Here is a 13,872-nt window from a genome sequence, read left to right as displayed (position 1 = left end):
GTTTAAAATACAAAATCTAGGAGTACAAATGGCAGTTAATGTGTTTAATCAGCATGAGGCTTATGTGGGGGTCCTTGGAAAATTTTCTGCCCTGTAAGGCAGCCCTAGCCCCAAAAAGTTAGAGAAACCCTGCTCTAAAAGAAAAAACAAAGACCTTTTAGTCTTGCATTCAAGATGTTTTAAAAGCCTTGATTTGGCCTAAATTGATTGATCAACTTTTAACTTTCTAAGAGCCCTCGGATACCCTTCACCACAAGAGGGAACAAATAATAAGAAAATAATTTTATGTTTATCTAGGTAATCCAACACTAATGTAGATAGCCCTACTTATGTTCAGTATTTACCCAGTTTGTATGCCTAATGGCTAGGCTAAATACAGTATTACACACTGTATCTTTAAATTGACCACCAGTATGAGACTGAAACAATGTATGTAAACATAAAGCACAGTCTGAAAAATAAAGGAGTGAGACCTAACGCTCATCTGTTGTTCAAATATCCTTGTAATGTCTCAAGCATCTACATGATCTCTGCTGTGCATGCACATAAAGAAATATATATATAGTTAAAGTATACTAAAGGAATTCCCTGACAAAAACTAAATACTGTACATACTTTAGTATCTGCACTTGTAACATGCAATAATTGAAAATGTAGGCAGTTCCAGCTAGTTGGGCATCTTAATCCAGAAAAAGTTTGTATTCTGTTGGTGTAGATACTGAAAAGCCTGACGGTCTGGTGCCCATTTTAATCAACATGAAGAAACGAGTTTATAAAAACTGATGCTTGTAGAAGCTTTTATGAAAAACAAAGACAAGTTTAAAAAAAAAATCATTGTTTAATTCATTCAAAAATTCATATATAATATATTAAAAACAAAGGTTTTAAATGTTATCGTGTAAAACTAGTCTTTGTCATCTTACATGAGTGGACAAGGCAAACCAGCCATCTCGCTCTCTCCTTTGCACCATCTGTTACAGAAAAAACAAGATGTTTAGAGATTTTAAACTGGTTCTAGTTTAATGAAGCCTTCCCACTTCTTTATACAGTAATTGTAGTTAATGTGTTTGCTTACTTTTGCTTTGCTCTCTCTTTGTTCTACTTCAAGATTGAACAATGACACCTCAGAGCCAGCAGATCTGAATTATAATGAAAATACACAGTGTAAGTCATTATGTTTTTGAAAGCAAGGCTAACAATCGTCTTTGTCCTGACTGGATTTTTAAGTAATTGTGGTAATGAAATCTACCAAGAAAGGTGAAATTAGACCAAATCTCACAGAAGAGTTCAATAAGTATCTCATCCAATCCTAAACAAGTATTAACTTCAAAACCTTTACCTTGAGAGTCAAGTATAACTGCTGACTGTGTTTTAGACTTTACAGTTTGGGCTGCTAATTTTAACATAACTCATATATAATGAAGAGCACTTACTGTCTCCCAACAATGTAACTTTCTGGCAGGAGCCCCTGTGCAGACAACAGCTTGGATGCCACTGGACTTCCTCCTTCAGCTGAGAATAATGTGATACATTGGGGTTTTTCATTTCCATGACAGTCAATAAGACAGACAGACTTCAGACAGAGCTAACGTACCAGTTGCATGTGGACCGACGGCAGAAGGAGGGATGGGGGAACCAGAGGGTGAAACTTTGTTCGAAACACTTTGTTTCTGTTGCTCAATGAGCTCAAGCAGACGACCCCTCGCTGCTGCACTTTGTCTGTTCAGCTCCATGAGGCGCTGTTCCACACAATCGACACTCAGGGGGTTTGGTGATACCTAAAAACGGTGGCGATAAACGTACCATTAAAGAATTCAGATCATCATAAGAAGGAAACCCCAAAAACAAAACTGGGAAATACACACGTGGACAAAATCGTTGGTACCTTTACATTAAAGAAAGAAAAACCCACAATGGCCACTGGAATAAATTGAAATTGACAAAAGTGATAAATAAAATTTTACTGAAAATTAACTCATTAAAGTAAGACATTGATTTTGAATGTGGTTTAACAAAATCATTTTAAGAAACAAACCGGAGTGGACACAACTGATGGTTCCCCTAGAAAAGATGGAAAATAATTTGACCACATGGACATGTTAAACTAAGGTGTGTCCTGTAATTATTTTCACAGGTGTCTTCAAACTTGTAATCAGTCAGTCTGCCTAAAGGGTGGAAAGTAGTCACTGTGCTGTTTGGTGTGTATCACACTGAACATGGAGCACAGAAAGCTAAGGAGGCAGTTGTCCCAGAGACTGGAAAGAACATTATAGACCAGCATGTAAAGGGTAAAGGCTACAAGACCATCTCCAAGCAGCTTGATGTTCCTCTGACTACAGTTGCAAGTATTATTCAGAAGTTTAAGGTCCAGGGGACAGTAGCCAACCTCCCTTGACATGGCTGCAAGAGGAAAACTGGTGATATTGAAGAGGCGGATAATATGAATGGTAACCAAAGGGCCCAGTACAGCTTCCAAAGAGATTAGAGGTGACCTCCAAGGTCAAGGTGCATCAGAGTCAGAACGCACCATCCGTCACTGTTTGAGCCAAAGTGGACTTAATGGAAGACGAATGAGGAAGACTCAACTATTGAAAGCAAATCCTAAAACATCCAGACTGGAATTTACCAAAGTACATAAATATTTACAAGCTGCAAAGCTTCTAGGAGAATGTCCCAGAACACTGTAGCTCCTGTGAAACATGGAGGAGGCTCGGGTATTTTCTATTTTGCTGCATCTATGCTGTATATGCTGCCTAGTACCAGAAATTTTGGTCTCGGTCAAAGGTCATTGGTCCTCCAACGGGATAATGACCCAAAACACAGAGCTAAAACATCCAAGGACGGCTAAGAACTAGACATGGGACTATTCTAAAGTGGCCTTCTAAGAGCCCTGGTCTAAATCCTATTGAACATCTATTGAAGGAGCTGAAACAGGCAGTCTGGAGAAGACACCCTTCAAACCTGAGACAGCTGGAGCAGTTTGCTTACGAGGAGTGGGCCAAAATACCTGGGACAGGTGCAGACGTCTCACTGAGAGATACAGAAATCGCTTAATTGCAGTGATTGCCTCAAAAGGTTGTGCAACAAAATATTCAGTTGAGGGTACCATCATTTTGGTCCAGGCCAGTTTTTTAGTTAGTTTTTTAAAAATAATTCTGTTAAACCAATTCAAAAGAAATGTCTGATTTAAATCCGTTAATTTTCAGCACATTTTATTATTACTTTTGTCAGTTTCAAGTCATTTTAGTGAACATTGTGGGCTTTCTCACTTTAATTAAAGGATACCAAGAATTCTGTTCTCGTGTGTACCATTTCTCTAAATCAATCCTGTTCTGCAGCATGACACTAGCCACTGTATTTTAGGAGGGCTACATGCCAAACACATTCACACTTATCAGTCTGCACAGTGACTTTTTGATATTTTAGACACATTTAGAAAATAAGAAAATAATTTTACATCCCAAGTGACATAAGGAAAGTGTGATATCAAGCTTTGTTGGACTATGTGTGACACATTAAAATAAATTCTGCATGGAGATTATAGCTGGTTAAGAAAGACACTGGAATCCATTCTCAAGCTTCTATCTGACAAAAGCAAAATAGGAAATCAGTAAGATTATTAAGAGTGCACTCACAGCAGGCAATCCGAACTGTACCCAAGCATGTTTCACCGTCAGAATCCAGTTTGTTTGTCTACTGTGGCATGCAACAGTTGCACACAAGCACAGGCGCATGATCATGGACATGATGTATGTATTCGATATGAACTGATGCCTTGTCTTGATATATAAACAAAGCCAGCATCGCTTCATGAAGGAACTGACTCAAAATAAGCCACAAAGTCAGTGAAGTTTCTGTGTTTTCTGTGCCAACTCTGAAGAGACATTTGTAATCATCATACCATGATGTGATGACCTTTACACAGGAGGTGACAGTGCTCAGGTTTGGTTTGGCCTAGAACAATGTGAGTGCAGGCCTACTGGGCCTGAGCATGCCTTAATTATTTCTACATGGTAGTTTTGAACTTCAGTCGCCACTGCTATAGATAAATGTCAGCCACGGTGATGGATGAAATAACAGCAGCCACACAAAGATTTTCATTAATTAGTATGTTGTAAGTTTGTCTGGGAAACAGTGAGATTTTACATCAGAAAACTGACTTTTGAATGTATAGGACAACAACATTAAAGACATATGTGGTGATGCTTTGTCAACAGAAATGGTACATGATGAAAGTTCCTCATTAAAGAAGAAGACTAAAAAATTGTGAATAAATAAAGAAATGAGATGATCAAGTGTCCTCTGAGCTTTTACCTGAGTGATTTGCTGCTCTCCTTCATGCAGACTCCTTTTCCCTTTGCTGCTGGAGACGGGCATCCTCCTGTCTCCAGCACTTGTAGGTGTGACTCTCCCTGTGCTACCACAGCTCAAACGCCTCTGACCATTACTGCAGATGCTGTCAGGTGACCCTCTGACCGATGAACCAAGGCTCTGAGCGTGGCTAAGCTGAGCCTTGATCAGGTTGTTCTGTGTATTCAGAAGAGCAATCTCAGTGAGGAGTTCCTCTGGCGAGAGACACGAGTGGAGAGCAGCAGAGGTCACTGATGATGGAGAGGTGGAGGGAAGGCCAGTGAGAGGAAGGCTTGCGAGGCTGGAGGCTGAGCTGTGGGCCTGGACATCCTGGCAGGATTGTGGGTTTCCTACTGCAGATAGTTCCTGGTGCAGCTGTACTAAATGAGTAAATTAAAAAGACAGACTGGGTCACTAATAGCACGAGGGCATAAGGCTTACATCACCTGTCTACACACCTCTTGGCCAGGTCACCCCTTGTGAGAGAAATCTCGATCTCAACGATTTCAATCAGGTTAAACAAAGGCTTAAAAACACAACAATTAATAATATGTCATCTTTGACCATATTTGTGGTAGTTTGGATGTTACACCGCACTTGTTAGGATAAACCTTTCAATTCCATGGTGCAGCCAAGCACTGATATAGCTTAAGCTAACTAGTTTCAATGCAGAGTTTAGAGTGGACTGCACACCCTAACTTCAGAGAGTTGGTGCAATTTGTCACAGGTTGTTACCTGGAATTTGTTGCAAATTCTCTCTCTGTCGAGGTGGGGAGGGCAACAAAGCAGGAGAAACAGAGGGCTGTAATTGTTTAAGATGTTGTTCAACTACTAGAGCCGACTCGAGAGCTGTTAAAGACAATTAAAAAGAAATTACAAAGTTAATTCCAAAAAAGTTAGGACACTGTGTAAAATGTAAATAAAAAAGAACACAATGATTTGTAAATCTCAAAATCTCATATACATTTGGTTCACAATAGAACATAAACAACAAATCAGATGTTGAGACTGAGACAAGTACCATTTTAGGAAAAATATTAGCACATTTTGAATTTGGTACCATCAACACATCTTAAAAAAGTGGGGAAAGGGCAACAAAAGGCTGGAAAAGTAAGTGGCACTGTTGAAAAACAGCTGGAGGACCATCAAAGTCTTTGCAATTTTAGGGTGAGGAACATTTGCTGACATTTTTTTTTACTAAATTTTAAAATTTGTGAACCTCTGTCCATCTTTACTTCTCAGAAGCTGTTTCTCTGCTTTTCCTTGGTACATGTGAGGTGGCTCCAAGGAAAAATGGTTGGGAAACACTGATATACTGTATATATAATATGATAATATAATCATATTGTTCATTTAATATAAATAATATAATTACATAATATAATCATATTATATGGTGCTACTTTTACCATCCAGCTTTATTTTGATGATATGAAATAATGATGACAACATATTTATGGTGGAAATAGGACTTTTGAAAGTTTAGTGAGCGTGCTAGGACCTGGCTTTCTCCTGATATTATGCTATTTTATTTCTGAGAGAAGAAAAACAATGGCCATTGGATTGTGGGTAAATCTTGCAAGCGGAGGACACACATGTGCATCCTTGGAAATTCTCTTTTTGAAGGACTCGGTCCTTGAAGAAAAATTTGTAACAGTCAATATTGTAACAGTCCAGTAGTATCCTTCAAAAATGGCCGTTTGCGGATCCTTCCTTGGCTTTGAGAAACAGCTATACTCTGCCTCTCTAAAATGCTCCTTTTGTACCCAGACATGCTACTGATCTTTTGCCAATTAACTTGCAAAATGCTTCTCAAGCTGTATATCAATAGTACCACTCAATTTTCAAGCTTTGTTACCCTGCCCCTGTACTTTTTTCTTTTTGGTTGTGCTACCATGGTAGCACGTCTCAGTTTTAACATCTGATATGTTACGAACTATTGTGAATAAAATATGGGTTTATGAGATTTGCAAATCATTGCATTATGTTTTTATTGATATTTTACACAGCGTCCACACTTTTCTTGGAATTTGGCTTGTATATACAATCTTTTCTGCAAATTTTGATAGACAAAGAAGCACACACAGTGTGAACCTGCAGCTTTGACACTGGAATCCCGGGATGGGTCAGTGTGTGCCTCCAGCAGCCCAAGCTCTCCCATCACCAGTACCACTGTGTCCACCTTTTGCTCCAACTCTGCTGTCCGCTGCAGCAACCCCGCCTTTGAGGAACCAGACAGACTGATTGTTAGCCTGGGAGCAATATGAACACCAGCGTAGTCAGACCATTTGGTAAATCGTGTTTCACCTGTAGGGCTGCCACCTCCTCTCTCAGAGTCATCGTCTCAGCAGTGAGAGCATCAATCAACCCACGCTGCTCTCTCACCTCCTCCTCCAGTCTTCTTCTCTCACAGGCCTCCTTCTGACCCTCTTCTTCCCTCTGAGGATAGTTTGGTTTAACAGGAAATTAAGGATCATACAGAAGTTTGAACACTGAAGGTAATACTAATGTCAAACTGTGCATTTATAATGGCAGAGGTTCTACATCATACACACGACATTTTTTTCTTACAAAACTAAAGTGATGTCCATGTTTAGATTAACAAATTTGGACTTCAAAATCTCCTTGGAATGTTATACCTGCAAGACAAAGGCTGTAGCAGCAGTTTTATTTAAAAAAAAACAAAAAAACAAAAAAAAAAAAAACAGAATTGCCATACTATGCATTCATGATGCAGCTATAAGATAAACAGAGATTAAGTGAAAAGTAAGAGCATTTTTGGAAAATTTCAAACGCAGGAGACTCCCATGAAAAATAAAACAAAAGGACATAGTGCATGTGATTTAGGTTTTAGTTTTTGGATTAAATTATGGTTTTTCATTCACAGCACTGTATATGACAAGACTATGAACAGGAACACATGTAATGCACAAGCAAAGCTGATCGCTTTTCTGTATTATTACTTGTAATGCTGTCTAAAGGCATCACTCTATCCAAGTGTTTAATGAGGACTTAAAGAATTATTTACAGTACCTGTTTGAAGAGCTGTACCAAACGTCCCAGACTGGACACCAAGGCAACAGAGAATCCTGTGAGACCCTGTGCTCTGCTTTGTTTGCAACACTGTGCTGAAGCTGCTTCAAGACTGGGACTGAGAGTATCCAAATCAGCCTCCACCTCGCCCAACATGGCTTGCAACAGACCCAGACTGGACTGATCCCCACTGAGAGAAGCAAAAGAGGAGCCATCCAGCTCCAAACTTCGAGATACACACTTCCTTGTCCTTCTGTTCAAATGACCATTTACACCTAAACATATAAAAACAAATACAAATTCCTCTGTTTATTGCAGTGTTTGGCAGATCCTGTAACATTTTCATATACTATGGCATACTTTAAGGGCTTCTTGATATTACCAGACTGATTGAGAGGCAGCTCAGGGTTCAGAACCTGAGAAACCAGGACTGATGACTCGTCCTTTCCTTCCTCTGATTGGTTTTGTCTGGACTGGACTCGCTTTACAGCAGCAGTGGCATTGAGAGCTAAACAACAACGGGGTTATTTTATCAAAAACACATCTTATTGCAGAGACTACCTTATTAATGTTTGCTTCTCCTACATCCTTTGCTAGGTCTTATATTTTCATCTTACCTCTTTTATCTGGTTCTTTTCCTGATGTACAGGGGGTCACAGGAGCAGAAAACCTGTCTGCCTTATCTTTATCAAGAGACAGAGCTTTCATTTTTTGGACATAGGCCCTGTAAAAAAAGTCATATATGATATTGTGGAACTGAAACTTAGAAAAAGAGTCAAAATAAAAAGTTCCATTCATATCTAGTGGTCATTTTCCAGGGCTTTTCTGGGACATTTTCAGTGATGATATACCTGCTATGACAGGAATGCATCATTCCCTTGCACAGATATGTTCCTTTCAATGGAAGGCTCATTCAAAGATGTGTATAACACTGGTGTTTTACAACCATGTCACCTTATTTGCTGTCAAACTGCCCAATAATGACCAACACAAGTTTAAAACCAGCAGTCCAAGTCAGAGCTTAATCCTTATCTTAAAACCTTTGCATGCTCAACATGTAGCTAGCAAACCCCTTAAACAACCGAGCCAAGCATCTTAACTCATGGGTCATCAACTACATTTTTACAAGGGCCAAATTTTGCCTTGACAGATTACTTGGGGGCCAAATTAACTAAAGAATTTTTTTTTTTTGTCTAACTAACATGTTACTGTATTAGCAGAAGATACGACAACATGCATCTCCATGCAAAATATCACAATAGTATGCTGTACCCATTTTTTCTCTCACCCCTAATGTCTGGTACTATTGCCCACAAAACTAGCATTACTATCTGATATGATCCTTAATATAATCATTAATTTATTTAGTCTTTTCAGATGATAGTTTTATCTGATTGGGGAAATCTGAAATTACAAAGTTGAGATTATTTTCCAGGACAGAAAAAGATTTTCTGGCATATTTTGGTTTTGCTTTCTTTATTCACATGTGCTCTATGACTAGAAAATTGGTCAACTGAGTTCTAGCTTTTCTAGGACACAGGGGAAAATCCCCTCCAAAAAGGTAAAACAAATTTTTCATCATGATTTTTGTTAGTAAGCTCTGGTTTATAGGCATACTACCTTCTGATTACATAATTATCTGAAGTACCAGCAGGACTCATATCTTCATCACTGCAGTCTTCTTCTGGAGCCCCTATTTCATTAAGAGCCTTAGAGAGACATTTTAAAAAAGCAATCAACTTAATGCAAAATAAAGTTTCAAAAATAAAGGTAAAATAAGGATCAAACAATCTGGTTGGAAACTTGTAAAACCCACAAACCTGTTGATCCATCATAGACTGGCTCAGCAGTGACAGCTGTGTTGGAGGATCTGGCCTCTGGAGCACAGGCAGTGCTGATTCAGAGTCACAGTTTGGAGCCACTGTCACACTGGGGTGCCCTGCAGAAACACATCAGCAAACTGTATGTAATTAAAAAGCCTTAAGGCATAAGGGAGAAGCATTACAAGCATGCATACAAGCATGTGCACCAGCGATAAAGTCAACGAGAAGCTTTCTACCTATCTGCCTGCGAGGAGCATCTCCAAATAAATCTTTAACAACAGCCATGGCTTTGTCAGAGCGAGCCAGTACATCCTGTAGCAGCATCTGGTCAGAAAACACCTGCAGCAAAACAAAAAGCCCCCCGCAGCAGCTCAGAGGAGTTTCCTCAATATTGTTGGCATTCCTTGTGTTTTAACAGGCTTTTCAAAACAAGTATGTAAATCAGTTGTATCAAATGAAAGACAGACCTCCCTGATGATGCTGAGACTAGTCGGGTCTAGAGGTGCAGGGCTGACAGAGTGTCTGAGGCGGCGCTTTAGGGCTTTTTCTCTCAGCTCCCACTGAGCTGCAGCTTTGTTGTGGGACTTGTGAATCTCATGCCGATGGCTCTGAAGTGATCAGACAAGCAGTTATGGACTGGGTGTATAGCAATTCATTTGTGTTGGTGCGATCTAAAATATAAACTGATATCTAAAAATATCTTAAAATATCAACTGAACAAGCACATAAGTTTGTCGAAATACTAACCAGCTCTGCAGGAGTCAGTTTGTGCACAGACAGGTCACTTACTTCACTCTAAAACCAGTTAAGAGAGGTTAAGGTTATTATCTCAGAGTCAAAGATGTATGTGGCAATGTCTCTAAACAGGGGTTACCAACCTGAATATCAAGATCTACTGGTAAATCCTTAAGACATTTCATGTAGATTTCAGTATGTGCAAATATTCTTCCAGTGATTTATTTGTGTTTTATTTAAAGAAAAAGTATGAAATCCTCACACATTTTGTTTTAAATTAGGCTACAGAGGTCATTTGATGTTAATGTGACTTTTAACATTTAAAAGGTTCTAATGCATTTATTACTTGTAAAAATTATCAGGTTTGTTGTAAACCTCAAATAATAGTAGGATTAAAGAGGAAGTCCTATTGTTATGAGTTTCATTCTTTCCCTTTTATCGCTGTGATAGAAGACGACTAGCTAAAATATTATATCAATGGAGATAACCTGTGGTCACTCTGTTGGTGACCACAGGTCCAGAACAGTGGTTCTCAGCTGGTCAGGTATAAGGATCCACCACCAGTTCCTTAAGAGAAATCACAATCAAAAAAAAAAAAAAAATCTACTCCCTCGTATTTATTCAGTGAAAAATGATGCAGTTTGGACCTCAGTGGGAGCAAAACATCATTGGACAAAGAGACAGGATAATTCACACATTTATGTTTACAAAGCACATCATCAGAGAGGAAAATGCATTCATGCATCTCATTTCACTCCATCTTTCCATGACATCAGTGAAATTAGGCAATTTCATCCTCTAGGAATGTCCTCATTATTTTGGGAAAACCAGATTTTATATTAAAGAAAAGGAGATATATAAGTAGAAAACTTGAAACAAATTCTAGGGATGCACGGCACTATCAGCATGACATCGGTGTCTACAGATATGAAAATTACTGCTGGTAACCATAAGGGATATTTTGGCTATAAAAATCCACCCATGTCAGCCGTAAATATTGCCTGTACAAACAATTAAGTTAGTAGTTTTACTCTCTCCAGAGTGACCATGTGAAAACAAGCTCCCTGTCTGAATGGCAGAAGACTGGATACAGAGGTAGCAAAGCGATTACACACTATTGCGTTGTCTTTTGAGCATCAAATAATTAAAAATCTATGATTTACCAGTTTTTTAAATTCTTAATTGACAAGGGAGAGTAAAAGACAAGCTCTGTGTCTTTGGTCTTCGTGCCTACAAACAGATCTTTCCCCACATTCACCAGTGTATTAATGACGTTTTGAAAAATGAGAATAAGCTCATTTAACAAGGTTAAACCACACACATACATAAGGTCACATAATGGGGCTGTTTGTCCTGTTTGACAGAGTCTGTTAACTCGCAAAAACTTTGTTCATTTTGCAATTTTAAGATGCTAATCAATACTCTGAAATGTCATTTTTTTATTGCATAACCCACCAACTAGTTTTTGGGTCTCTCAATGACCGTAAATGTGTACGGTTTTAATATTTTAAGCTTTAAACCACAAATGACCCAAACATTCCCGTTTACCTCCATTCATTTTAACTGGATGTTTTTACCCAACAGGGGCAGGACTGTGGAGCTATTATGATCATTGTTGCAAATCTGTTTGCAAATGCCTACAGAGATCTCTGCACAAATCTGCAAATGTAGATAGATTTGCAAATGTGTTCACAAATCCACAAATGTGTGCACACATTTGCAAATGTATGTCATGACAGGCAATGCGTGTCATTACTGGAAAATAAATTCCTGACCATTCCTGGGTCCCGACCCACCAGTTGAGAACCACTGCAGTTTTTTTTTTAAAAAGTGCTACCTCCTCAAAATTCAATTTGAAATACACAATGCATGTGATTTAAGGAGGACTGAATGGGCATAGTAAATCAAAGTGAACTTAAACTTAACAGCGCAATCTAACTCTTATGTCTCTTTTCTAGCAGATGAGATAAACCGTGATCAGTACTCACCACCCACTCTTTTTTTACTGCCTTTTTTGGACGAACAGGCCTTTTTGCTTTAGTCTGCTGCTGTGAACGCCCCGCTCTCACAAACGACATCTGTTCACAGAAGAAGTTTAATGACATGAATTGATAACATGTCTGCCCTAAACCTTACTAAAAGTATTAACGCAGCACAAATGTCAGTTATTCTTTTGGTGCTCCGCTCGCGAAGGTTGCTTAACTTAAGCTAACAAATAGCCTAACATCTTATAAAGACAGACAAATGTTAAATACTACTTACGTTTCGGGCGGACTAATCTCCTCGCGTGGATAAGATGAATTTAACAAAGCATACAAAACTCTGCCACCACTGTTCGGCGTTTCTTTGACTTTAACGACTAGTCTCCTCAGTTTGTTGTGAGTCCGTTTTCAACGTTGCGCGCCACTTCCTGTGCTGTTGCCACGGACACCGCTTCCTGGTGAAGCATGATGGGAAATGTAGTAAACGCGAGCTAGAGAAATTAGCAACCTGACACTGAATCCTTTAAACAAGAGCCCATGCCATAATAATGTTTATCTATATATTTAGAGCTCTCAGCGTATCATAGGCTAGTTGTCATCGATAAACAACATTTTAAACAGCTGTTTCTTGTGTTTTAATTGTATTTTAGGTGTCCTCTGATAAACATATTCTTAAGAAATGAAGCTTCTTAATTCTAACTGGCTATTTTGTTGGCTGCTAGTGTTATTCATTACCCATAGTGACTACACAAAACGTAGGATACTCAGTTTAAAAAAAATCCATAAAAAACATTCAAAGTGGAAACTGGGACCTTATTCATGTTTGTGTCAAATGTTCCTCTCAAAGGATTGTTGAGTGTCATGCCAATTCAGATTTTAAAAACATTTTTTTCCGTAAAAGTCTTAATTAATAGATTTTTTAAATTCTGTGTACTGTGTAGTATTGATGAATGATTTATCAACTGAACTGTATTCTGCATTTAATTTTATAATTATACCTTAAAACATAATCCAGACCTTGTATCTTTTTAAATGCCAGACCCAGATATTTGTTTTTTCAAGTAAGAGCACTGCATTCAAAATTTATTGATAAAATCATTAATGGCATAACCAAAATTCCCCTTTTTTGCCCCTTTTCACCATTTTTCTCCCTATTGTTACCATTTAAGCCACCTTTAGTCATTAAATAACATACTTTTCCTATTTTTTGCCCATTTTAGCCCCTTCTTTTTGCCACTTTTATCCCATTTTTGTCCTTCTTCACCATTTTTTGTCCATTTAAGCCCCCTTTTGCCAGTAAATACCACTTGTTTCCTCTATTCTTGCCTGTTTTTGCCACTTCTTTTTGCCACTTTTATCCCATTTTTGCCACTTTTATCCCATTGTTACTTATTTAAGCTACCTTTTGCCATCAAATACCATATTTCCCCTACTTTTTTTCCCCAATTTTGGCCCCTTTTATCCCTTTTTTGCCCTTTTTCACCTGGTACTCATTTTTTGTCACTTCTCGCCCATTTTTGGTACTTTCTGACCCTTTTTCCACTTTTCCTCCTCATTTTTACCCCTTTTCAGACTCGTTGTCAAGATAGCTGCAATGACCAGGAATGTCCACTAGATGGCACTAACATCGTGCAAATCTGTGATGTCTGGCCAGAGGTGGGAGGCATTCAGGTGCAGCATTCAGCACTCATATCTTTATAGTTATTATTTTGTGGGAGACACTTGGTTGCATTCAGCACAAAACTCGGACTGCGGCAGTATAAACGAACAATTTAAAAACTTCAGTCATAACGGAGATAGAGATGGGAGAAGCTTTCTGAAGACAGAAGAAATATCTAACCGGAAATCCAGATGTTTGCGTTTAAATGTTAAAGAAAGTCAAAGAAGAGGATTGAATTGACAATTTCCTGTTAACTTTATCGGAAGATATTCTTTCTGATTTTATTCTT

The 13,872-nt window shown here is 38.5% G+C and overlaps 1 protein-coding gene across 1 annotated transcript; it reads right to left on the bottom strand.

The window, feature by feature from the left end:
* Positions 1–818: 818 nt before the first annotated feature.
* On the bottom strand, positions 819–12,353 carry spice1 (spindle and centriole associated protein 1). Its single transcript, XM_041813600.1, has 18 exons — positions 12,204–12,353; positions 11,930–12,019; positions 9,954–10,001; positions 9,674–9,814; positions 9,443–9,545; positions 9,204–9,322; positions 9,004–9,092; positions 8,001–8,107; positions 7,766–7,891; positions 7,384–7,658; positions 6,658–6,789; positions 6,436–6,571; positions 5,086–5,199; positions 4,315–4,730; positions 1,595–1,778; positions 1,434–1,512; positions 1,076–1,139; positions 819–971 (listed from the first exon to the last, which is right to left on the bottom strand). The coding sequence occupies exons 2-18, from the start codon at positions 12,017–12,019 to the stop codon at positions 915–917; spliced, it is 2,280 nt and encodes a 759-aa protein (XP_041669534.1). The 5' UTR covers positions 12,204–12,353; the 3' UTR covers positions 819–914.
* Positions 12,354–13,872: the final 1,519 nt, after the last annotated feature.

The sequence above is a fragment of the Cheilinus undulatus genome, linkage group 19, assembly GCF_018320785.1.
Source record: "Cheilinus undulatus linkage group 19, ASM1832078v1, whole genome shotgun sequence".
NCBI lineage: Eukaryota > Metazoa > Chordata > Actinopteri > Labriformes > Labridae > Cheilinus > Cheilinus undulatus.
Note: the sequence above shows the minus strand (reverse complement) of the source record. Positions and strands in the feature narration are given on the sequence as shown.

Coding starts and splice junctions, on each gene's coding strand:
- spice1 (XM_041813600.1), bottom strand. CDS start 12,019: ATGTCGTTTGTGAGAGCGGGGCGTTCACAGCAGCAGACTAAAGCAAAA. Junction 8,108..9,003: donor GATAATTATGTAATCAGAAG/GTAGTATGCCTA, acceptor CTTTTTTTACAG/GGCCTATGTCCAAAAAATGA. Junction 6,790..7,383: donor TGGTACAGCTCTTCAAACAG/GTACTGTAAATA, acceptor AACTATCCTCAG/AGGGAAGAAGAGGGTCAGAA.